Here is a 26827-nt window from a genome sequence, read left to right as displayed (position 1 = left end):
TGTTCGGCAACACACAACTTAACGTTGGGCTTTTCTCGGAAACTATAAAAGTGACCGGGCTCAAATTTTATGTGAACGTGACTCATTGTGTTGTGAATAGCAATTTCTTCCTGTCCATCTGATGCCTCATATAATATTCAGAACTGCGAAAGTGACTCGATCGAGCGTTTGCTCTTCTTGTTCAACTTATTGGCAGATATTGTCACGCGTCGAGGAACACAAACACACTCACACACACACACACACACACACACACACACACACACACACACACACACAAACACACACACACAAACGTGTTATCACACATATACACACACACACATACGTGTTATCACACACACACACACACACACACACACACACACACACACACGATAACCATCACAAACACAGTTTGACAAATTCATCTTTGATTTTTTGCGGCCGAACCCCCCTCCCCCATTTTCCACACTAGATCCACTGTTTCATCTTTGTCTCCGTCTCTCTTCCCTTTATCTTATCTCGTCTATCTACTTGAGTGAGTAACTGAAGATGTATTATCATCATCTCTTTCCTAGATTTTCCCACCGACAGAGTTGGCTTTTGTCTTGAATTCAGTACCTCACACGTACACGGTAATTGGTGTGACACCTCAAGCGGACCTTCTTCATAAGTGTACAGTGTCTGCTGACAAGGGACACGAGGGTCTGTGGTTGAGCAACTTTATGGTTTAACCGGGTGGACTGGAGGAGTAGCAACAGCATGTGAACCACTTTAGAAATGACTTGTAAAGGTTGCAGTCGGTCAGATCAAAGAAGAGAAAATGTGAACGTGGGTCTTGAGAAGATATTACCATCCTAATACTTTACTTTGTGCAAGAATCAATCACGCGTACAGCATTACAGATGTCCAGCTGTAGTCTACATTGTACTGTAAACTTCACAGCGGCCTTATCGGCTTCCTCGAGTGACGTCACAGCAAGGCTGACGCTGCAGCGTCTTTCTTGTGCTGACAGAGTTGTCGGTCGCGGATTTTGAGTCGTTTCGGCCTGCCAACTGCTTCGTTTTTTTGCGGATTGTGAGAACTAGCAGAAAGTTTTACGCATTTTAATGGTTTCAAACTAATGATGAAAGTGTCTTCTTCTGGACCAAATCAACAGTCTTTAGTTGAATCAACTCGGAAAACTCTTAAACGCGTTTTTGCACGCGACTCCGCGCATTTTTGAGATCAGGCAACCCGACAGCTGCCCTTTAATTTGTTGTAATCAAAGTGCTCTGGCATCATTTTCTTGTCAACTGATAAAAGAATAGCAGATCTGTTGATAGTGATGCTGATAGTGATGTCGACCTAAACAGAAATATTAGGAGAAAGAACTCCCAGCATTTCAAAATTCTTTTTCAATCTCAACAGACAGCCATAGCCTTGGGAATAGCACAGGAGCTTGGAAGCAAGGTACCCTTCTGTCCAATGGTGGGAAGCGAAGTGTACTCCACAGAGATCAAAAAGACAGAGGTTCTAATGGAGAACTTCAGACGAGCCATCGGCCTGCGAATCAAGGAGACGAAAGAGGTGTACGAAGGGGAGGTTACTGAGCTGACGCCAGTGGAGACAGAGAACCCCATGGGGGGTGAGTTATACAGTTAACTAGTACAGTTGCACCCGTCTATGGCAACCACCCAAAAGAGCATGATTGGTAGCCTTACAAAAACAGAAGAAGGAGGCCTCTTGGTGTCATTAAAAGTAAACGTGGGAGCTATGTCATAGAAACTTATTAACCGGAGGGGTTAGGTCAACTTTCCCAGTATAAGCATGCAAGAGCACTCCCTGTTAAAGACCTCTTGAAAAAGAAAGTTCTATAAGTATAACTGAAATGCAGCTTATGAAAAAAAGATATATACTTTTGTTCCTGAATGATACCCAGCAGTTTCAGCCAGACATGTCATGATGTTGTTCTCAATCTTCAAGCCAGAGTAATTGAGAGAAAAAACCCACTTTAAATCTGTACAAACAGGTTATGGGAAGACAGTGAGTCACGTGATAATTGGCCTGAAGACGGCAAAAGGCACCAAGCAGTTGAAGCTGGATCCGTCAATCTACGAAAGTCTGCAGAAAGAGAAGGCGGAGATGGGAGACGTCATCTACATCGAGGCCAACAGTGGGGCCGTCAAGGTGAGAATGATGTTCAGTGGTTGTTGCTTTTCAGCTTGTCGTTTTAAAGCTTGTTCAGAATTGTACCATTGTCATCATTGGCATGCCGAATTGTTTTTTGGTCCGCCGAAAAAATAAATGGGGGAGGAAAAAATGGTTCTGAAAACTGAATTTAATGGCAAACTTGGAGCTCAGATGACACCAAATTGCTCAATTTGGGTTTTTTGGAGAAAAATTTTTCCGGGGGAGCATGCACCCTTTGTGAGGCTAGGCGCATTGCGCCGTCGACTTTGATATTACTTACAGTACTTACACATTTTCAGCCTTTTTTACTTTTTTCAATTCCCATGCCTGTGTCATGTAAAGTCAAAAGGTGGACCAGCGCCTTGCTGTTATTGTAGACACGTGAACAGACCTGTTTACCCTTACGATTTTGGCGTAATTTATTATGATTTTCTGCAAAAAATACGCCATTCCGCTATCCGTGTCAAGACTACGCTTTTCATAAATAAATAAAAAAGTAAAAAAAAAAAATTTTTTTTTTTTTTTTTTTTTTAATCAATTCACATGTTTGGCATTGGTTTTTGTCAATGGCAAAATGGGGTGAAAGAGCACAGGACTGACCAGAGATCATGTCTTGTCTGATGAGACGCTGGAGAGTCTTATTCTAGTGGTGAAGTCTCGCCCTCACTCATTCGGCAAGCGCAAGTACAGTAGAGAAGCGCTTGGCACACTGAAAAAGGCCTACTACGAGCAAAAGAAAAAGAATCAGTGATGCATGTGCTTTTGATGTGATCTTCTTTGAATTTATGATGACTACAAAAACTGACTGATGTGTTTTGTTTGTGAATGATGGATTGCGTTTCGCAGACACAGTTGTCATATGCGTTGTAATTGGCGATGAATGCTGGATGATTACTATTTTTGTGCCAGGATTACTATTTTTGGGGCTGAGCATTACTCCAAAACACTTATGGGGGTAAACAGGTCTGCGTGAATGTCAGGAATGGAGATGTTATTTTGTTCATTTAATCAGTTACAGTTACTTGACACAAAAGCCTCATGATATAAATTCACTTTATTATGAATGGTTGCGCTTGTGCCTATGGTAATAATTTTTGACAGCAGGATGCTCTGATTGTACAGCAGATGATACGCCTGGCTCAAGCAGTTAAAAAGAAATCACTAACAAGTCTGCTTTATACAATGCATCCTAATATGTGAAGCACATGTGGATTGACATAAAGATAGGAAAAAGAGATACAGAGACAGGTTCATTTTTTTTATTCTGGGTTAGTTAACTTAGAATTAACATTGACTTTGGGGCGGGGATGTAGCTCAGTCGGTAGCGCGCTGGATTTGTATCCAGTTGGCCGCTGTCAGCGTGAGTTCGTCCCCACGTTCGGCGAGAGATTTATTTCTCAGACATGGGACTGGTCCGATTTTTATCGGAATTCCGATATTTTCCTTAGCTCACAGACCATTCTTGAGATCGATGCAAATTCGTTGAGAAAAAAGGGGGGAGGGGGGTGGTGGTATGAACCGTTCAGCTGAAGCTGTCTGCGTCTGAAGTCAGTGCATTCGCACCCCAGCACTCGCGTGAACCCATAGTAGTATCATGGGTCGCGTTTGATTGGCTGTCGATCTCCGACGATTATCGCCGGGGCTTAATTATTCACCGATGGCGGTTTGTGGGTTGTTTTGATTGGCTGCCGATCTCCAAACGCCGAAGGTGAAAAAGGTAGCATCATGGCGTCTGGATTCCGTATTGTTTTGTCGGCTGTGGAAGCTCTTACGATCGACGACCAAAGTGTGAAAAACAAGTGGAAAGCCAACTGGCTGTCAGAAGAAGTGACTGTCACTATCAACAAGAAAGAAAGGCGCCAGCTCATTGGCGACAGTATCGCCAAGATATCCATTCCCGGTCAGGCCGTGTGCACGTGGTGCGACAACGGCCACTGCGTGGTGAAATACGGACTTGGTGTAGCATCTATGCATGGGGCAAGCTAGGAAAAGATAACTCTCGCTGCAAACCACGCCCACTCAAAAATCCGGTCGGCGATTTGGCTCCGGACCCCAGGGTCAGGTTACGGCAAAGTACGTCGTTTTGAGTGGTTGGTTGTGGACGATACTGACCGGTACCACTAGCAGATACATAGGGCTAGAGGTGCATCGACATTTTTTTCGCCAGGTCGCGAGAATTCTATAAAATAAATGCAAACGAACTTTTGTCATTTTTTGAGTCACTTGAGAAAAAGTGACTCTATGTAATCGGTCAGTGTTAGTCTGTCCGGCCGGCCGGCCGGCCGGCCGTCCGTAGACACCACCTTAACGTTGGACTTTTCTCGGAAACTATCAAAGCGATCGGGCTCATATTTTGTTTAGTCGTGACCTCCAATGACCTCTACACTTTAACGATGGTTTCGTTGACCTTTGACCTTTTTCAAGGTCACAGGTCAGCGTCAAAGGAAAACTTAGACATTTTATATCTTTTCTCGGAAACTATCAAAGCGATCGGGCTCATATTTTGTTTAGTCGTGACCTCCAATGACCTCTACACTTTAACGATGGTTTCGTTGACCTTTGACCTTTTTCAAGGTCACAGGTCAGCGTCAAAGGAAAAATTAGACATTTTATATCTTTGACAAAGTTCATCGGATGTGATTGAAACTTTGTAGGATTATTCTTTACATCAAAGTATTTACATCTGTAGCCTTTTACGAACGTTATCAGAAAAACAAGGGAGATAACTAGCCTTTTCTGTTCGGCAACACACAACTTAACGTTGGGCTTTTCTCGGAAACTATAAAAGTGACCGGGCTCAAATTTTATGTGAACGTGACTCATTGTGTTGTGAATAGCAATTTCTTCCTGTCCATCTGATGCCTCATATAATATTCAGAACTGCGAAAGTGACTCGATCGAGCGTTTGCTCTTCTTGTTTCTTTTTGCGATAGGGCGAGTGCACCACCGAAATAAGTTGATGAGAACGTAGTCGGGCGTTTCATCTTTCATTAGCAACTGAAAAAATAAGGGAAAGTTTTGTTATAAATCACACTTTTGTTTAAAATGCTAAAACATATTATTCTTGTGGGTTTTATAGCTTTTTAAAAAGGCATGATCTCATTTTTTGCTATCAGGAGAGGCCCCAAAATGGCCTTTATAATTCTAACATTCATTTTCCGTCAGGGGGGCTTCGCCCCCCTGAACCCCCTACCGGGGCGTTGCCTCTGGACCTCACCAGGGGTCTAAGCGGCCCCTGGACCCCGGCTCACTTTCCTACTTTTTGAACATTTGCTGGTCTCATGTCTGATTTCTCAGAGTCAACTTTGTGTGCAGACTCTCCTCGGTGTCCGAACACCCCCGTGTGTACACGCAAGCACAAGACCAAGTGCGCACGAAAAAGATCCTGTAATCCATGTCAGAGTTCGGTGGGTTATAGAAACACGAAAATATCCAGCATGCTTCCTCCGAAAACAGCGTATGGCTGCCTAAATGGCGGGGTAAAAAAACGGTCATACATGTAAAATTCCACTCGTGCAAAAAACACGAGTGTACGTGGGAGTTTCAGCCCACGAACGCAGAACCTACGCTTCTGGTGTGAATACCGTTGGTTTTCTTGGGATCTTCACACGCGACCGGTGTCTTCTTGTTCAGGGAAGTGAAAAATTTTTTCTATTTTTGATTCAGCTATCGTCTGCTTGCTAGCTTTATCTTCTTTCCTAGTTCATTCACATTATAATTATGTCTGGTTCTGATCAGAGCCGGGATAGCACGGGACGTTGGGCCCCCAGCCCGTCCCCTACTCCTAACGCTCTGCGTAAGCGTCGTTCCAAACAAAGAAAGTTGGATCTCCTCCAACAAAGGTTGTTGAGTGCGCCGATTTCTGGCCGCTCGACCCCGGAGCCCCCTTCCCCTTTGAGTGGGGGCTCCGAGGTTCAACCTTCCCTCTCTCACCCGCCTTTACGGAGTGAGACCCCCTCTGGTCTACTAGTTGGTTCCGGGGGACAGGCGGGTGGTCCGGTTTTGACTGACTACCCCCCTCCCCCCGGTCTTCAGGGTCAAGGTCCGGACCAACTGCGGGGTCAAGTCACGGAGGCTTTGGAGGCGGTCTCAGCGCTCCCCTCCACTGCCTCCCAGCTACCTGCAGCGTCCTCCGCAGCTCTCTCTGCGGCCTGTCAAGTCTTACGGGACGCTGGTTTCCTGGGGATTTCATCTGTCCAGTCACTCGCAGCCCCTTGCGTGATATCGGACTTAGATGGCCTGGTCATGTCGGTTGACCGCTCCTCTCCCAATCACGGGGACGCCGACCGGACCACGAGCCTGGACAAGGCCCGGTCAATAGGCCTGGGCGAGTCCGCGGCCCGGGCCCCGTGTTCTCGCGGGGCCGGGGCGGGACCTGGGCCCGGGCCGCTGGCCTGGACGGGGCCCGGGCCGCTGGCCTGGACGGGGCCCGGGCCGCTGGCCTGGACGGGGCCCGGGCCGCTGGCCTGGTCGGGGCCCAGGCCCCGTGCTCTGGCGGGGCCCGGGCCGCTGGCCTGGTCGGGGCCCGGGCCCCGGGCCCGGTGTGGGCCCCGGCCCGGGCTCCGTGCCCCGACGGGGCCGGGGCCCGGGCCGCTGCCCTGAACGGGGCCACGTTTTGGGACAGCTCCCGTGCCGCTCCTCCTAACGGGCCCGCGGCCCGGGACGGTTCTGATGTGGCCCCCCCTCATGGGGGACATACCTCACAGGCAGTGACCTCCTCGGTTCTGGCGGGCTCTGGTTTCGACCACCCCCAGGACTTTGATTTAGGCCTGCCTTCCGCCTTTCGGGAGTTCGACGACATCTCGTCCGAGGACGATCTGTATCCCGATCTTCAGCTTCCTAAGGTTGCTGACACATCTTCAAACAGTCTTCTTTCAATGATGTCCTCATTCAAGGAGGAACTCTTTTCTCTGAGGCGCTCCGTCCAGGGTCAGCTTGACTCTCTCTCCTCTGCAGTCCGGGGAGGAGGTTCCGGTTCTATACCGTCAACCACACACTCTGAGAACCCCTCGGCTCCCCAGGCTCCACGCCCTGGGTGTCCTCCTTCTCCTCCGCTGGCTCTTTTTGAGTCAGAGGAAATTTCCCCTGAGGACCCGTCTGCCGACAGGTCCACGGTGACAACCACATTCCTCAACCTGTTGGCGGACAAGTTGGGAGACGGGGCGTTTTCCGAAGGCCAGTCCTCTAAGGCTAACGCTCGGGCGGCCTTCGACTCCATGCAGGGGGGTCCCCTGAGTGACAGGCGTTCGCGCCTACGACTGACCTGTCACCCTAACCTTCGGTTGGCGTGGGACCTCGTGCTCCAGTCTTTCCGGTCTAATGATTCGGACAAGACTGGCAGCACTGTCCCCCCAGAGGCCCAGGACACTGCTCCCTCTTTCCCCAATCCTAGGGATCCTTTTTCTTTCCCTAGGATGACTTGTAAAAGCGGGGGTCAGTTCGCGTTCGACTCTAGCACCCTCCCCTTTCAACACACCAGTAAGGCGGTGGGTGCCGATAACGAACCTTTTCGGGGCTCTGCCCCTGCAGTGTCCTCCTTCGCTTTGACCCCGTTGGCTTTTTCGCATTTGGAGGGGGTCGTCAGCGACTCTCTTCAATGTCTCTCCAATGCATGGCATTGGTCAGACGCTGCCATCAACTCGACGGGTACGGTGGCCTCCGGTTCCAACCTCCGGTCTGGTTTCACGCCCCTAGCCCAGGTGGACGGTAACCAGGCCGGACACGCCTTTTCTGCCCTTAGGGCCGCTATGACCTCTCAGACGGAACTTCTCCTCCGTCTCAGAGCACAGCTGCTCGCGCTGTTCCGGGACGCACACCTTAAGTCGTCCTATCTCTCACCTGAGGAACGGCGTTCTTTGCGGAACACCCTGACCACGCCGTCTGCACTGTTTAATCCCGGTACTGTCAAGGCCGTGGTTGAACAGTCGCACAAGCGGCGTCAGTCAGATTTCTTGGTAGGGTCGCGGACGTGTTCTGCCCCCCCTCCCAAGCGTCACAAGGGCAACCCACCCAAGGATTTCCGCCCCCCTGCCGCTCAAACTTCTTCTTTTCAACCGGTGCGGCCCACTCGGCAACCGGAATCTCAGAATTTTCGCCGCCCTCAGCCCGTCGGGCAGAAGCGGCAGAAGGCCCGGAAACCAGGGCAGAAGGGCCCCCAGAAGCGGCAGCCTTCTTCGGGTCCCTTTTGACTCGCCCCGCCCGCCCTCCCAACACCCCGCCCCTCTCCTGTCCTCCGTGGGCTCTCTTCGACGTGCTCTCCCGGCTTGGGAAAAACACGTTCGAAATCAGTATGTGTTGAGAGTGGTACGGACGGGGTACTCCTTCCCTCTGGTTTCCCCCCCTCCTCTCACGGGCGTCCCGATTGCGTTCCCAGAACCAAGCGATCCCTCTCGGGCTCGTGCTCTGGAGGCAGAGGTCCGGGACCTGTTGACAAAAGGCGCCATCTTCCCGGTGTCCAAACCCGGCCCGGGATTTTACGCCCGTCTCTTCACGGTCCCCAAAAAGAACGGCGAGTTCAGGCCGATTCTCGACCTCTCTGCTCTAAACGAGCACATTCAAAAGTCTCCTTTCAAGATGGAGACTCCCCCCTCTATCAGACTTGCCATCCGGCCGGGGGACTGGGCCACGTCTCTCGATCTATCGGACGCTTATTTTCACATCCTGGTCCACGCGAACGTTCAACACCTCCTCCGGTTCGTCTGGTCAGGGGTGGTCTACCAGTTTCGGGCCCTCCCCTTCGGTCTGTCTCTGGCCCCCCTCATTTTCACCAAGGTCACCAGAGAACTGGCTGCCTTGGTCCGGGCGGAGGGAGTTCGCCTGAAGCTCTACCTGGACGACTGGCTGACCCTGGCGGCAACCCAGTCCCTCTGTCGGACTCACTCGCGCCTGGTCATGGACTGGACTTCAGAGTTGGGCTTTCTGATCAACCACTCCAAGTCCGACCTCCACCCGTCCCAATCTTTTGTCTATTTGGGCATGTCTTTCGACATGGTGGCCTACACGGTGGCTCCCACCTCAGCCCGTCTCGACGCCCTGACGTCACGGATTGCGCGACTCAGTGCTCGCCGCACCGTGACCCTTCGTCACCTTTGCCAACTCCTGGGTACGATGGAATCCCTTTTCCCCCTCCTTCCTCTGGGGAGGGTGTTCAAGCGTCCCCTCCAACGAGAAGTCGCTCTCCGGTCCTCGAAACCACCTGTCTACTCGCAAGTGATCACTCTGGGCCCGTGGTTTCTGGCCGCTGTCTCTCAGTGGTTAGACCCGGTGTGGCTGAGGACCCCGGTACCCATCCAGCCCCCAGCCCCTCAGGTGTTTCTTTTCACGGACGCCTCCAAGACCGGCTGGGGCGCTCACCTCGATCTTCTCGAGACCTCCGGCCTCTGGAGCCCTCAGGAGTCTCTACTCCACATCAATCTCCTCGAGATGGAGGCGGTTCGCCTCTCTCTCCTTCAGTTTGCTCCTACCCTTCGGGGAAAGTCTGTTCTCCTTCACGGGGACAACACAGTCTGCCTAGCTTACCTGAAAAACCAGGGGGGCACACACTCAACGTCCCTCTCGTTGAAGGCCGAGCAGATCTTGCTTTGGTGTTTCCAGCAGAACATCCTCCTCTCAGTGCAGTTCATCCCGGGGAAACTGAACTCCCTCGCGGATCTCCTCAGTCGCCGAGATCAGATCTTGCCGACCGAGTGGACCATTTCCCACAAGGCCCTTCTTCCTCTGTGGTCCCACTGGTTCACTCCGTTAGTGGATCTCTTTGCCACTCGGTACAGCAAGCGACTCCCTCTGTACGTGAGTCCGTTTCACGACCCCATGGCCTTCGGAAAGGACGCATTCGCTCTGCCATGGTCGGGTCTCCAAGCCTACGCCTATCCCCCGACGGCTCTGGTAACCCGAGTCCTAGCCAAGTACGCTCAGGAGAGGCCCACACTGCTTTTGGTCGCGCCCTTTTGGCCCACGGCAGCTTGGTTCCCCGAACTGGTCGCGCTCTCCCACGTTCCCCCGTTCGACCTCAATCTCGACTCGCTCAGTCTCCTGCAACCTCGATCGGGCATACCACACCCCGCGCCCGACTCCCTCCGCCTGACCGCCTGGCTTTTGTGCGGTCAAAACTGCGAACATTAGGACTTTCGTCACACGCTGTTTCCTTGTCTCTTGACGCTCGGCGTCCCTCTACTAACAACCTTTACTCCCTACGCTGGTCCACTTGGGTTTCCTTCGCTGCCGGAAAGAAATTTGACCCATTACAGCCTTCTCCAACCCAGCTGGCTAATTTCCTTTCCTCCCTTCATCTACAGAAAGGTTTCAAAGCTTGTACCCTCTTAGGGTACAAATCGTCGGTCACCAGTACCATCGCGGCTGCCACGGGGGTTAGGCCTCTCCATCTCATTCATTCTTCCCTCATCACCAATCTGATCGACGGAATTAAGAACCGTTCTGTGCGCAAAACAGTCACCTTTCCCAAATGGGACGTTTTCCTCGTGCTTAACGCCTTGAGGTCTCCTCCGTTCGAACCTCTGAGCTCTGCCTCCCTTCGGGACCTCACTCTCAAGACCGTTTTTCTTGTTTCGCTCGCAACTGCTCGCAGAGTCAGTGGTATCCACGCCATCAGTGGTCTCCCACACGATGTCGAGTTTGCCCCTGACCTTTCGTCCATGACTCTTTCCTTTTTGCCTGAGTTCAGAGCAAAAAACCAACTGGCTGATGTGTTTTCAGCCCCCATCGTCATTCCCTCTCTCACTCGGGACCTTGACCCTGATGATCCGGATAGGTTTTTATGTCCCGTTCGGGCCATAAAGGCCTATCTTGACCGTACTGCTTCTCATAGGGCCACTAAACGAGCCTTGTTTATCTCCCTTCTGCCTAACATGGAACGAGATATCTCCAAGCAGACGATTGCTCGCTGGTTAGTTTTTCTGATCAAACAAATTTACAAAAACGCTAACCTGACACGAACGACTCCGGTTCGTGCACATGAGATCCGGGCCATCAGTTCCTCACTCAGTTTCGTTCGGGGGGTGCCGTTGACTCAAGTCATGCACGCAGCCTACTGGAGGTCTGTGTCTACCTTCACAGACTTCTACCTCCGCACGTTCTCGGCTAGACGGGGAGACGAGACCTACGGCATCAAGAAAGCTGTTCTCGCACAATCTCTGGTCTCTCTCTAGGTGAGTGTTGTCTCTTACCATAGATATGTGGATATTTTCAAATCCTTGGTTCATTCAGACAGGGGCCAGGTCCTTAGGTGTTCACTGTGCGTGCACCTCTGCCTTCCCCCTGCTCTGACAACCTTCTTTTGGGAGTGATAAGGCATGGGATCCCAACCTCCTCGGTGGTATTCTATGCAAAATAACATTGTGCTTGGTAAATCTAAATTAATCATGAAAATTTATATTAATTTTCTTATTTATTTATACTTACCAACACAATGTTATTCTTATTGTTCCCTCCCTCCTCCCCTCTTCACATGCCTATTCGGTTTTATAGGTGAAGTGATAAGTGGCGCGCCCGCGTTGCCTGTGCCGCATTCCAGCTGACAGTGCTTGGCGCCAAGCACTGCTGGCGCCACCTGCAAAGGGCGGTCACTCTGGGGTATAACTCTAGTTTCACTTTCGTTTTCTTTCGGTAGTTAAGGGGCTATATGCAAAATAACATTGTGTTGGTAAGTATAAATAAATAAGAAAATTAATATAAATTTTCATGACTTTGCACATTTAGTGCACAAAATATCATGTGTCTTGTTGTTTGAGTGAGCAAAACACGGCACTTCTTGAATTCTGATGACGTTGACCCTGTGTGTTTCAGAGACAAGGTCGATCAGACAGCTACGCAACAGAGTATGATCTGGAGGCAGAAGAGTATGTCCCACTGCCCAAAGGAGATGTGCACAAGAAGAAAGAGGTCATTCAGGATGTCACACTTCACGACCTTGATATTGCAAATGCAAGGCCACAGGTAATGATGGTGTCTTTTTTGGAACTCGGTATAGAGAAAGAAATTGGCAAATAAATGTGGAAATTGGTACTACATTTATCATTCAGATCTTTAGGTTTGGAATGAATCTAGAGGAGGGAGTGGCGAGAAGAGTTTCTGGAAAGTCCATTGACTGAAAGTAGATGCTCATCTCAGGGTTCGTACAGGTCATGGAAAACCTGGAAAGTCATATCATGGAATTTGATTTTTAATTTTCCAGGCCTGGAAAGTCATGGAATTTCAATTCAAGTCATGGAAAGTCATGGAATTTAACAAAAATAAGAAAGAAAAAAAAATTAACCTTTAGCACGCCAGCGGCTATTTTCGTCGCCCAGCCATCCCCCCCCCCCCCCCCCCCCCTTTGCCAGCCAGCAGCGATTTGCGTCGCCAGCACAAGACTTGTTCGTATGACCAACTTCTCGTTCGTATTTGCATACGAGAATAACGGTATTTTTAACGGCACTTGAGCCAAAGCGAGGCTCACTTCCTTCCGTTGTCGTGTCGTCTGCGCTGCATTTAAGTCGGTTTTGTCGAAGTTTTCTGCTTTTGTTTTTGCATCGATAAAGTACTTTAGCGCTTCGACAAGCAAGATGGAGGATGATGAGTTTGAAACTTTCTTTCGAGTTGTTTCTTGACAACAAAAAGTATGCGGAATTGGAATGAATTACCAAGGAAGATCTTCGCAATGAACTCTGTATCGCGGTGAAAAAAATGACAGTTCGTCAAGTCACAGTGACGGTTACGAAACGGAATTTACGAAAGTGCAGATGGATACAAACAGTGGCTGGTCCAGTTTAATGAAATGACAGGACCAGCAAACATTACCGATAATCTGACTGCGTAGCAAATGCTTGACTTGCTTGTCGAAGAGACACTGCGTAGAAACTGACTCAAATTCAGTGCAAAGCAAGCCAGTGTCAAAACTGGCAGTGACAAGACGTAAAAAGTTTGCGTGTTCGGAAATGGCGACCTGTGGATCTAGTCATGAAAAATGTTATTGAGGCTCATGGAAAAGTCATGGAATTTTGTTTCTAAAAACCAGTGGGGACCCTGTCATCTGTAGAATGCAAAGCTTGTAGCGACTGTACTTTTTGAGTTCTCCTCAATTTAAGACGACTCACCTCCCCCCCCCCCCCCCCCCCCCCCCCTCCCTTTTTGAAGACCTTTCTTTTGCAGATTTTATGTTCATAACCTCTGTAAATTGATTGCCCTTTTAAAACTATTTCTTGTTTAACTTTAAGACATGATTTTCACAGCTTTTTTGAAGTTTTGAAAAAGTTGGTTCTGCTGCACCACTGGAATCTGAACTGTGTACATGCATTTATTAACATTTGTGTGTTCATATGCCATGTGTGTTTAAACTTTATATTGGGTGTTGTGTTACAGGGAGGCCAGGACATCATGTCCATGATGGGGCAGCTTATGAAGCCCAAGAAAACAGAAATCACAGGTTGGTCTGCTCTACACACACTCTGCCTCGTTTCGCCTGGCATCAGTTTTCTTTTCTATTTATGTTGCTGAATGGGAATCAAGTACTCCCTTGTTGTTTTCATGATTCCGGTGTCCTTATCTACCTCATGGGCTGTTTCATTTTTCCATTCTTAATATTTTCTGCTGTGCTTAACCCCAGTTCACATTGCTGAGTTGAACTCCACATTCCTCCTCACTGTTGGAAGATGGAGTCAGACCTGTAGGTTTTGATTTTGAATGTCAATTGTCATGCAGTTTGTGTACCTTTTGCTGTTTGTTTGTTTTTTTGTTATTTTGAGTGGTACAGTAACTGAGTATCGTAAAATAACAATCTTTCCCAGACAACTGGATCTAATCAATAACCAAAGTGGTGAGCAAGTATATTAACCACAAGGCTGTAGTGCATTTGTCTTCAAGGTTCGGTTTATTAACACGGCATGCGCCATTGGCACATAAAAATGAAAATGACCCATTAGATTATAATTCTCTTCGGCGAGTCAAAGGGGGCATCAGGATATGTACCACTGTGCCTCCCTTGTTTTAGGCATAGCACGCACACACCCACACACATACACCATTTGTTAACATGAGACGTAAGCAAGTTCTAAGCTCAGATTGCATCAGATCGCATGCCCTGGACCCCCCCAAGCCTACTTGGCGCATCACACATGATTCGAATTTGGTTGATGGGGTCAAATGACCCATAGTCATTTCCTCCCAGGCTGAACCCTGTGTCCTCGTTTTCACTATCAGTGATCCTCAGTATTCTCATGCATTATTTTCATTTTCAGACAAGCTGAGGAAGGAGATCAACAAGGTGGTGAACAAATACATCGACCAGGGCATCGCGGAGCTGGTTCCTGGCGTACTCTTCATCGACGAGGTGCACATGCTGGACATCGAGTGCTTCACTTACCTCCACCGCGCCCTTGAGTCCACCATCGCCCCCATCGTCATCTTTGCCACCAACCGCGGCAAATGCACCATCAGGTAAGAATAAGTACGCAAGTTTCACAGTACAGTGGTACCTGCAATGAAAGGACACCCTGGGGACCAGTTCAAGTGGCCCTACATTGCAGGTGGCCTGTCATGACAGGTAGATTTTGGATAAGATAATAGACAAAGGGACTCCCTATGGTGTCCTTTCATAGGATGTCTCCACTCATCAGAGGGGCCTCACAATGCAGGCACCACTGTGGAGCCTCCTCTTTTAAAGGTGATCTTTGCAGTTGAAGAAGCTATAGAAGCATATGGTTTATACACTCCAGGACTCTGTGTATAAAAAAAAAAAAGAAGACATTCAAAATAAAAAATAAATAAAAAGAGAGCATGGATTCTCTGACCTCAGGTTAATGATACCATTTTGGATTAGAGGATAATTTGTTGCACTAATTAAGCCGGCTGAGGAGTCGTTCCCTGATTCCAGCAGTGACATACGATGCATACAGCAACGATGAGACTTCATTGACTGCTGTTACCTGTTGGCTAGTCATGACATGTCTTATCAACACCACACTTTCAGACGGGGCAGACACTGCTGTATCTCTGCTCTGCTATAATTGGATTTAAGAGAAATAACCCCAGAAAAGTCTGTTTCCCCCCCCCAAAAAAAAAAGCTAAAAAACTTGCCTAGGAAAATGTGATTGTGATTAAAGAAAAATTGATGCACTAATTAAGCCGGCTGAGGAGTCGTTCCCTGATTCCAACAGTGACATACGATGCATACAGCAACGATGAGACGTCATTGACTGCTGTTACCTGTTGGCTAGTCATGACATCTCTTATCAACACCACACTTTCAAATTGGACTAACATTCCCAGTACATCTGCTGGAAATGTTTTGTGCACTTTGGCGGTAGAATGATGTAGTCTTGGTGTCAGTACGGGAGTGATGACTTAATTACCCCTTCCTTTTTCATATTTTGTGGTTAGAATTTCAGTAAACCTCCATTTTATGATTTTGTTTTTGACCTGATTTATTTTACATGGTTAACCGTTTTAATGGGGTTTTGTTTTGTTTTGGGGTGTGTGTGTGTGAGACTGTAACGTCAGATTTTGATTTAATTTGCAATACTTGGATGCCTGTGGCAGACCTGTTTACCCTTACGATTTTGGCGTAATTTATTACGATTTTCTGCAAAAAATACGCCATTCCGCTATCCGTGTCAAGACTACGATTTTCATAAATAAAAAAAATGTTAAAAAAAAAAAAAAAAATTTTTTTTTTTTAATTAATTCACATGTTTGGCATTGTTTTTTTCAATGGCAAAATGGGGTGAAAGAGCACAGGACTGACCAGAGATCATGTCTTGTCTGATGAGACGCTGGAGAGCCTTATTCTAGTGGTGAAGTCTCGCCCTCACTCATTCGGCAAGCGCAAGTACAGTAGAGAAGCGCTTGACACACTGAAAAAGGCCTACTACGAGCAAAAGAAAAAGAATCAGTGATGCATGTGCTTTTGATGTGATCTTCTTTGAAATTATGATGACTACAAAAACTGACTGATGTGTTTTGTTTGTGAATGATGGATTGCGTTTCGCAGACACAGTTGTGAATGCTGGATGATTACTATTTTTGTGCCAGGATTACTATTTTTGGGGCTGAGCATTACTCCAAAACACTTTTGGGGGTAAACAGGTCTGCAGTGTGGGCTGTGCATGAGCCAGATGCCAATGAACAAATGCATTTTCAATTTAAGTTTTGTGCATGACCAACTGAGTGGCTGGGGGAGAGTTGTGCCGATGTTCTGCAGTCAAAGTTGTAAGAGGTTGAAGAAGCAGTAACACATGGTGCAGTAGTTTCACCTCAGTTCTCAGTTTCCACATGAAAGAAAATTGCAATAGATCTGGCTGTGCATTTATAAGTTTATCTTGTGCTTCTTTGTTATAAACTGCATGGCGTTGTGAAAATGTATCTGAACAAAATACTGTTTGGTTAATTTAAGTGGGTGTGTATGCTGGAGTGGGAATGATTTATGTTATGTGATAGTCTTTGTGTGCTTGAAGTGAGAAATGTATGCAATGTTTTTCAATTGAATGACCACATCAATCATACTTTTCCAGGGGTACCGAAGATATTGTTGCTCCTCATGGTATGCCAATGGATTTATTGGATCGTGTGATGATAGTCCGAACTCTCCCCTACTCCCAAGAGGAAATGACACAGGTATGTGTTAGCATGCAGATATATTCTGGCTACTATGTTTTGTATTCATATTGTGAATACTGTCTGAAAAGTAGGTGATCAATTAAAAAGAAAACTCTTGATTTCAGAGTTAACTATGTCATTTCTTATCAGCGTTAAGCCTCCATAGACTGAATCATCATCACTTTATGTTTTAATTATTGTAACATTTTGCTCTTTTAGTTTTAGTGTCATGGAGAGCTAACATCATAACATGTTTATGGTTCATGAAACAAGCCAGCATGAGCAGTACTCTGAATGATAAATAAGATTCAATTATGAGCAGTGAGTCTTTCCATACACTGAAAGAAATGGTGACTATTTCAGATTTTGCAACTCCGATCCGAGACAGAAAGTATCCAGATTGAGGATGAGTCTTTACAACAGCTAGGAGGCATTGGTGTGCGGACTACTCTCAGGTATGTAAATTATGCAAACATTGTATGTATATTGTGCAAACATTTGTATTTGTGCACAGAAGCTGGATTGAATGCATTGTATCATTAGGTGCATGTGATATTTAAAGGCAGTTGCCTTTTCGTGAAAACAGACCCATTAATCGTCTCAGTTTTGGCCAGGCTTTAACATGGAATAAGCCCATCCCTCCACTTAGTCAAATACCAAAAATGAACAGTCTGGGTGCTCTGTGCAGATGTATATGAATTAATGTTTAAAAAGCCACTGGTTGCACAGGGGATCACATCCACGTCAGGCATCGGACATACATGCATATTTTTTCCAAATGTCCTATACATTTTTCATGCAAGAGGACATAATTATGTCCTATTGTTTTTGTCACAAAGTGGTCATTGTCCAATTATGCTTTCATTTGATCCGGACATTGTCAGTACTTGGAAACTTTCCAAGGGTTGCAACTCTGAATGCTCCAAGCCAGTTGACAGTTTCGCATTTTTTTTCCGAAAAAGCAACATGCCGCCAAAAGGAAAATTGGTGCCAGAAAAAAGCCAGAAGCGTTTGTACTTCAAATCTCTGCCCTCATCAGCGGCTAGTACCACTGAAACTGAGCTCCCTCTAGACTCTGAGCAGCCAGAACCAGATGAAACCATAGCTCTAGAAAGTGAAAATTTGGCGCCGAAAAAAAGACGTTACCCCTCCCTTTGATTTGTTCTGCTACTGTTTTGCCCAAATAATTATTTTATTTGTTCTGTTACCTTTGTGACAAGAAACTAGTCAAGTTTAATTAAATTTAAGTTTTGTTGCAGAACAAAAATGGAAAATTTCCTAAATAAATTTTCATTTAATTAATATACTTACCCGAATCACATTAGCATTGAGTCACCTGAGATGCTTATCACTGAAAAACGCTTACCCGGCTAAAGAATTTAAAGGGAAGCAACCCCATCACCAAAACGAAAGTGAAAGTAGCTTTGGTAATGGGCCAGCACACCGGGAGTTACCTCCCATACGGGTGTGTGCCACGTCACTTCCTCTAGGAACACGTGCCTATTCTCATACGGCTTTAAAAAATCTTAAAACCATAAGCGGGGCAGGTGGGAGGGAATACAGTATGTGATTCGGGTAAGTATATTAATTAAATGAAAATTTATTTAGGAAATTTTCCATTAAATATCATATTCTTACTCCGAATCACATTAGCAGATAACATCAACAAGGCGGTGGGCTAGAAATGAATCAAAACTCACCATCAAGTTCTGGACAGGAACTGGCCTGCTGCTATGAGCGCTGGAAGGCCTCTGGAGCCATCCTGTCGAAGAGCTGTGACGTCCCGAAGATAAAAGTTTATGAAAACATCTTCGGAACGCCAATACGCAGTTGTCAGCACCTCCTCTAGACGTCTGGAGCGCAGAACTGCCAGAGAGGATGCCCACGCCCTCGTTTCATGGGCTCGGGCCGAGTCAAGTGGCAAGGAGGGCATAACCCCCCCCCCTCTTTGTGCGACTCCACTCATAAGCCTGCTTGATGAGCGAGGACACCCACCGGGCCAACGTTACCTTCGACAAATCTTTCTCGCGCCTAGTAAGGAGAGAGATAAACAACAACTTCTGAGAACTAGACCGAATCGGCTGAGTCCGGGCTAAGTACAGACGAAGTGCCCTCACAGGGCAATTGACCGAATCGGGGTCATCCGGGGCCAACGCGCTGGTCAGAGCCTTAACTCTAACCAGCGGAGAGGCCTGCCCCGGAGACTGATTCTTGGCCAGGAAATCAGGCCGGAAACGCAAAGATGCGGAACCGTCCGGCTCAAAGGAGATATCCCCAGGCTGACCCGACAGGGCGTGGACCTCGCTACCCCGTCGGGCCGTAGCCAACAAAAGGAGAAACAGCGCTTTGCGAGTGACATTGAACAGACTGGCCTCGCTTAAAGGCTCAAAATCCGCAGAACGAAGGAATTCCAGGATTAAAAACAAGTCCCACTTGGGAGCGGGCAAACGAGCTTTAGCTTCCTTAAGAGCAGCCCCTTTAATGACTGCAGCTATAACGCCCCCGACTCGAACAGAACGACCAATCTGCTTAAGAGTCGCCGAGATAGCGGAGCGCCGGACCCTCAACGAGGAGACTGAGGCGCCCTGTGAAGACATGAAAGAGAGGTGGTTAGCGACCTGAATAGAGCGCGGAGCCACCGAACTCACCCCTCTAGCTGAACACCAGGCAGTCCATGCCTTCCAGTGGGAAGCATAAACTGAAGAGGTGGACGCTCTATGCGAGCGAGCCACCAAGTCCAGAGTCAAAGACGACGCCCCAGAGCGCTTCAGCGAGTCCCGAACAACTTCCACACGTGAAGCTTCAGAAGACTGGGCTCCTCGTGTGGAATGCCTGTTCGGGGCTGCACTAGTTCCCCTCACACGAGTGCGAGAGGAATGGGGGGCCCTTGGGCGAGCCGAAGAAGATCTGGAAACCAGACCTGCGACGGCCACAGAGGAGCGACCAGAAGAAGCAGGGCCGGCTCCTCCATCTCCGCTTTCCGGATTACTCGGCTGAGTAACGGAAAGGGAGGAAAGGCGTACGCCTCCAGACCCGTCCAGGGAAAGTCCAGAGCGTTCACTCGCCATGCCTGAGGGTCCGGGAATGGCGAGACGAACACCGGAAGCCTCTTTGAGTACCTTGTGGCAAAAAGGTCCACCAGAGGCTTTTGGACCTGGGCCCAAAGGCGAAGCAGTGCCCCGTGAGTGATCGTCCACTCCGACTGAAGCACTGTACCGGAACGACTGAGCGCATCCGCCAGAGTGTTCAGCCTCCCTGGAAGGTACCTGGCCGAGATCGTGATATGATGCTGAAAGCACCACACCAGGATCTCGCAAGCCCTCTCCGAGAGAGACGGGGACCGCGAGCCTCCCTGCTTGTTGATGTACGCCGCCACTGTCATGTTGTCTGTAAACAGACGAACATGTTTGGCGTACAGGGAGGGCAGAAACTTGGCCAGAGCTAGAGCAACTGCCTCTAGCTCCAACAAGTTGATGTGCCACAAGGACTGCTCCGTCGTCCACAGACCGGAAGTAGTCTGAAGATCTGTATGTGCCCCCCAACCCTCCCTGGACGCATCTGTAAAGAGGTCCAGGTCGGGGAGGGGCACGACGATCGGAACACCTCTGCAGACCCACTCCGTGTCCAACCACGGAAGGGTCGCAGACTGGAACCATCCCTGCAAAGGGATGAGGGCGTCCCAGTCCACCAGAGGAGAATCCACAAACGGCTTCAGAGCGAACTGAAGCGGACGTTTGTGGACCCGGCCCAGTGAAACCAGAAGAGCCATAGACTCCATCTGCCCCAAGATGGAGGCGAGCGAGCGGATGGAAGCCATCAGGAGAGGTAAAGTGGAGCGAATCTGAGCTTGGAGCTTGTCCACCCTTCTCTGAGAAGGCTGGACAGTCCAAGCGACCGTGTCGAAAGACATCCCCAGATAAGTGAATGTCTGTGACGGGGTCAGCTCCGACTTTACCCGGTTGATCGAGAACCCCAACGAGTTGGATTCTCGAAGAACCGTCAGGGTATCCTGCGAACAGCCGCTCTGGGACTGGTTCATGATGAGCCAGTCGTCCAGATAAGCCCGCAGACGGATACCCTGGGACCTCACCAGTGCACAGACCTGTCTCACCACCATGGTGAAAATCCATGGTGCGAGAGACAGCCCGAAAGGGAGTGCGCGAAACTGGTAGATCTGATCTCCCCACCGGAAACGAAGCCATTTCCGGTCGGCCGGATGCATAAGAATGTGAAAGTATGCGTCCGTGAGATCGATCGAGGTCACCCAGTCTCCTGGGCGGAGAGAGTCTCGGACAGAGGCTGGCGTCTCCATCTTGAATTTTATCTCCCTCAAGAAAGTATTGAGGAGAGATAAATCCAACACGGGACGCCATCCTCCTGACGCTTTGGGAACAGCGAACAGACGCCCGTAAAATCCCAGGGAGCTGTGGACCCGAACTCTCTCCACCGCGCCCTTCTGCTCCAGGGAGGCAATTTCCGACTGCAAGACGGAACGTGCTTCCTGCGAGAAGGGGGGCTTGAACCGCGGCGGCACTCGGGTAAGAGGCACCTTTTCCTCCCGCCAGAGTAGACGGAAGCCCGATCTCACCACTCCCACAATCCATTGGCTGTCTACCACCGACATCCAACGAGAAAGTGCCCGGGAGGGGCCTCCCGCCATCACCAAGGTGGAGGGCGGGAGGGGGGTGAGATCGGGAGCGCTTCATTGGGGGTGTGGCTTACTTCCAGAGCCGCCACGCCCCCTCCCCGATGCCGTCCTCTTCTTCCCACCACGAGCGGCCGGCGGAGCCTGCCGCTTCTGAGCTGGCTTGGGGTTTGACGATGTCTGAGCCTGCTTCTGCTTAGAAGGCTGAGACTGTTTCACCCCCTTCAGAGTGTAGTCAAGGAACTGACTGTCCTTGTTCGACTGAATCTCCTTCTGTCTGGCATCCAGTGCCAGCGGACAGAAGAGAGACTCCTCTGAGACCGGGGAGACTCTCAAGGTCTCCCTAGTAGCCAGCTCCGTGAATTGGGACTGCGAGAGGAAGAGATCCCTCCTACAGAGTACCGCTTGGGTGTACTGCAGGGAGGAAAGACGCAATTGTTCCTCATTGACCTTGGCCAATGCGGTCAAAAGCGCAGAGACATCGTCCGCATTCTGTTCTTCACTGAGAGTGAAAGGAACCAGCGAATCGGTCAATGCCCGAGACAGAGCCCGAACAAGAGTCTCCGCAATGGAGGACAGTTCGATCTGCCGACGTCCAACCTCCTCAGCAGAGAGGAGGGAAGCCTCAGAAACCGGCAAAACCGAATCACGCTTGATCGGTTTAGTCAGAAGAGGCAGCAATTCCCGGGAAACCGGAAGGGTAGCCCTAGGGAGTGCAAAAGACGCCAGCCAACTCTGGCTCTGATTGGGCATGCCAAGCTTCCTATTGGCCGTAGGCACGAAGGAAGAGGCTTGAGCAGCTGAAGCCACCCACTGCTGAGCTGATTCCGGAACTGGACCAAAAGGAAGCAGTAACGGAACAGGCACTGGCCGAATACCACTCCCCGCATGTGCTGGACGAACCAGCGAATGCGAAAGTTGGTAAGCCACTGACGGAGACTCGGCGAACCGGAAGGAAGAAACATCTTCCTGTGCCGGCCGGAAGTCCGCCATGGCAGAAGGAACGAATGATGCGGAAGAGTCCGCAGCCACCACCCCTTCAGGGAAATAACGAGACGTTACTTCCGCCGCGACGTCAAGAACAGACTTGAGCTTCGACGGAAACACGCCCCGCGACTCCTCGCTGACCACTGATGGAGCATCAGAATAGTCACACGTGGAACCATGACCGAAGTCACCAGTTCCGGAAGCAGAAGCATGCCCTGGCAAACCGGAAACCGGAAAAGCCTGAGCACTAACATCATCCTGCAGCCCAAAACCCTGTGAAGGTAAAGGGTAAGCAGGACGACCATCCGCAAAAACCGGAGCTGGATGAGCTGACGTCACTCCCCCGACTGAGTGGAGTGATGCCTGCTCAAGCCTAGGCGCTTGAAGGCCGGAAGGCGCACGCTGTAATCCACTATCTGGTATCCGGAAGGAACCACCAGAAGAGGAAGAAGCGTTTCCGGCCGAAACCGGAAGTGTAGTCAACGGAACCGCAAAATGCGGAAGTGAAGACTGCACTGGTTGACTTCGCGATCCGGAAGGACCGGAAGTCAGTGAATACTCCATCCTGCCGCGACCGCCGTAGCGTGCCGGAGCGGACGGATCATCACTTCCGGCAAGTGCCGGAAATGCGGCAGTCGAAACCGACTGCCGCCGCTGTTCGATCAAATCCGGGGCCTCGTAGGTTATCGCCGGAAATGAAAGATCAGCATGGTATCGGTCGTGACCCGATGCGAAAGAGCTGTCCCCCGAAGGAGAACGTCCAGGCGCCTCACGAGGGCTATCGGACCAGCTCTGCTTACCAGCCGACGCTGAAGAGGGAGGACGCTGCTCCAAGCCGGAAGTGGAGGACAAAGACACGGAAGCCAATGCCCGGACGTCACTGCCAGATGCCGGAAACGCCGAACTGCTGGCGACGGAACGCTGAAACTCTGCCTGCACCAAGCTGCGGATTTCCGGAACCAGTGACTTTAACAGAGAGGAAACCAACGCACCTTGTCCAGGTGCTAACAACGATGACGAAGTCTCCGAAGTAGAGACAGGTGCAGAAGTAACAGTAGCGCTAGGCGCCGCAAAAGAAGCAGAAGTAGTAACAGCGCTAGGCGCCGAAATAGGTACAGCCAACAAAGTGTTACGCTCTTGGTCTGTAACAAGTAACGTTGCTTTGGAAGAGGAAGACTTAGACTTAATTTTCCCCTTGGGGTCCGACTTGCCACGGCGCTTGTCTGAATCAGACATGTTGACAACAACACGTGGCAACGCGAAAAATTTTTTTACTGAAACATAAGTCTAAACGACTGGAAAATTCAGTAAACACACGCACTAATGCGTTTACAAAATACTATAGCTAAACTTGCCCCATAAAAAGCAGAGGCACGGAGAGCTACAAACAAAGTCACACGAGCCAGAAAACTAACTCACACAACAAAATGGCGACACGCAAGACACTGACACGTTAGACAACAACACGTGGCAAAGTGAAAAAGATTTACTGAAACGTAAGTCTAAACGACTGAAAACACAGTAAACACACACGCTTACGCGTCAACAAAATACTAAAGCTACACTTGCCCAAACAGAAAGAGGGCACGCAGAGCTACTAGCAAAGTCACACGAGTTAGCTAACTAACTCACACAACAAAATGGCGAAACACGCAAGTCACTGACACACAAGTCCGCAAAAAACGGACAACGTACAGTAACGAAAACAGCGCAAACAACCAACAACAAACGGGAACGAGCTCACCAAACTGTAGGCAAGGCGAGCAGAAAAGCTGGGTAACGTGGCCGGCGGGTGTCACTCAAACACGCAAGGTCAGCCACAGAGCGTCAAAAAGTGAACCGTCCTCTCCGAGGTGAAAAAGACGTATGAGAATAGGCACGTGTTCCTAGAGGAAGTGACGTGGCACACACCCGTATGGGAGGTAACTCCCGGTGTGCTGGCCCATTACCAAAGCTACTTTCACTTTCGTTTTGGTGATGGGGTTGCTTCCCTTTAAATTCTTTAGCCGGGTAAGCGTTTTTCAGTGATAAGCATCTCAGGTGACTCAATGCTAATGTGATTCGGAGTAAGAATATGATATTTAATGTCCTAATAATTTATTTTTGTTCAGGACAAATGTCCTATTACTTTTGCATTGTCCAGGACATTTGTCCTATGCCACCTCTCATGGATGCGAGCCCCTGGGTTGCAAAATATTCCTACAGAGCACCTAGGCTGTTCATTTTCAGTATGTGACCAAGTGGAGGCATGGCCTTATCCCATGTCAAAGGGTAGCCAGATCTGAGAGAATGAACAATAACAGCACTTTATTGTCCATTAAAATATTACATAACAAGAGGCGAAGCCTTCAAGGCTCACGTAAGAAATCGACAAACAGTAACACAAACTCAATCACTCCGTCACACATACAGTGATACACACACACAGTAAGCATAGGTGACACGGTGCAAGAGTGCGAGACACTAGATCTAGATCTGTCTGTCTGTAGCCTACTTACAGGGACACGACTGCCAGATGGCCAGATCGACACTGCGCTTTCGACAGCGCTTCCTCGCGCAGACACTGGAAACACGCTGTGCATATTAACCTGTAGGAAATCTCCTTTGGTATCTTCTTTATCTATTTTTCTGGAGCTACGAAACCGAACAATGTGAAATCATGAGTCGTCTTCTCCGAATCGGCGAACTGCAGCTCGGTGATAACTGTATCTATACCACAATCCTTCACGCGATCTGACCTAACCTTGACCCCTGACCTGGTACATACCACACACGACACAAACCAGTCAGCTGTTTTTACCCCCCCAAAACCCCCCACCACCCGTTTTCTTTGGATACACACTTTAACTACATACGTGCCGACGAAATGTTGATCATTGCTTCAATACTTTGAAGCTGTTGCTTGAATAATAACCAGGTAAAATTAGTATTTCGGTGTTCAGTCAAATGTTAAAGTTTCTACCACAGACATACATACATACGCACGCACGCACAGACAGACAAAAGTTAGCATCGCATAGGCTACAGTTACGTGAGCCAAAAATGGAAAATTTTCTTCTTCGGCACACCCTGCCTGCTTGTAAACCAATAAGGATTTCTTGTCATTTACAGCATCAGCTACCATGGTACTATGCATCGTTTTTGTGATTTACTTTGGAGAGGTAAATATGGTGAGGTTGATTTCTGTTCCAGGTACGCAGTACAACTTCTTACCCCAGGCATGATTTTGGCCAAAATCAACGGCAAAGATAATGTTGGCAAAGAGGAAATTGAGGAGATCGACAAGCTGTTCTTCGACGCTAAGGCCTCTGCTAAAATGCTGCAAGAACAGGAAGACAAATACTTAAAATGATTCTCCTCAGCTGTTTGTGAAACTTCAATTCATGCCACGAACAATTCATTTGTTTCTTACCTCTGTGCCGACTGACAGGGCATTTGAATGAATGTTTGCCGTTTGGTTTTCTTGTTGCTGGTAGTTTTGAGTTTGAAAGTTACAGCAGCCAAAATGCAACGTACGACTTTGAAAGCTACAGCAGTCTATGCGTAATGTTTGACAGTAAGGAGTCATTTCACAATCGGAACAATAATCCTTTGGGGAAAGCAATTTATTGACTCAGCCTATTTCAGTGAAAGAGCACCGATTTTATGGCTGGTATGTTTAATATTGTGTTACCATCTTTACCCAACACTTCTTAAATATTACTGTATGCAGTATGTTTGGCATCAAGATGCTTAAAATAGACAAACAGTTAGGTAGGGTTTTTTTTTTTTTTTTTTTTTTTTTGGGGGGGGGGGATGATTTTCATTAATACTGTAATTGTTTCATTCCATTTTCAAACACAAGCTCATGAAAAGTGGCTTTTAGTTCTCCATTTCTGTTGGACAGATGTTAACTTTTGACAGTGTGCACTTGCTGTGATGGAAGAGAGAATGTATGAGTACCCCCCGCAGGTTAGTGGGAAGAATTTACTCGATGCTCCCCAGCATGTCGTAAGAGGCGACTAACGGATTCTGTTTCTCCTTTTACCCTTGTTAAGTGTTTCTTGTATAGAATATAGTCAATGTTTGTAAAGATTTTAGTCAAGCAGTATGTAAGAAATGTTAAGTCCTTTGTACTGGAAACTTGCATTCTCCCAGTAAGGTCATATTGTACTACGTTGCAAGCCCCTGGAGCAATTTTTTTTATTAATGCTTTTGTGAACAAGAAATAATTAACAAGTGGCTCTATCCCATCTCCCCCCTTTCTCCGTCGCGATATAACCTTTAACGGTTGAAAACGACGTTAAACACCAAATAAAGAAAGATGTATGAGTGTATATTTTTGAACGAGTGAAAAATAAATATCTTTTGAAAATGTGCTGATGCTGTCTTCATTACATTTTCTTCCTTTGCGTTCATCCTTAGGCCTAGCCCTCTACCTTTTTTTTTTTGAAGTAACCAGCAAGGTCAGAAAGA

At 48.5% G+C, this 26827-nt stretch overlaps 1 protein-coding gene across 1 annotated transcript in view; it reads left to right on the top strand.

Moving 5' to 3' along the window:
• LOC138964365 (ruvB-like 1) overlaps positions 1 to 26730 on the top strand; it is a 37559-nt gene extending 10829 nt beyond the window's left edge. The window contains exons 3-10 of the mRNA XM_070336298.1: positions 1393 to 1609; positions 1994 to 2151; positions 11956 to 12105; positions 13510 to 13573; positions 14385 to 14583; positions 16656 to 16758; positions 17104 to 17195; positions 25565 to 26730. Coding sequence (XP_070192399.1) covers positions 1393 to 1609; positions 1994 to 2151; positions 11956 to 12105; positions 13510 to 13573; positions 14385 to 14583; positions 16656 to 16758; positions 17104 to 17195; positions 25565 to 25724 — 1143 coding nt within the window. The 3' untranslated portion in view covers positions 25725 to 26730. The remainder of the gene's footprint in view (positions 1 to 1392; positions 1610 to 1993; positions 2152 to 11955; positions 12106 to 13509; positions 13574 to 14384; positions 14584 to 16655; positions 16759 to 17103; positions 17196 to 25564) is intronic.
• The last annotated feature ends 97 nt before the right edge of the window (positions 26731 to 26827 follow it).

This window comes from Littorina saxatilis, linkage group LG4, assembly GCF_037325665.1.
Source record: "Littorina saxatilis isolate snail1 linkage group LG4, US_GU_Lsax_2.0, whole genome shotgun sequence".
Classification (NCBI taxonomy): domain Eukaryota; kingdom Metazoa; phylum Mollusca; class Gastropoda; order Littorinimorpha; family Littorinidae; genus Littorina; species Littorina saxatilis.
The sequence above is the reverse complement of the archived record's forward strand: the minus strand, read 5'-3'. Positions and strand labels throughout refer to the sequence as shown.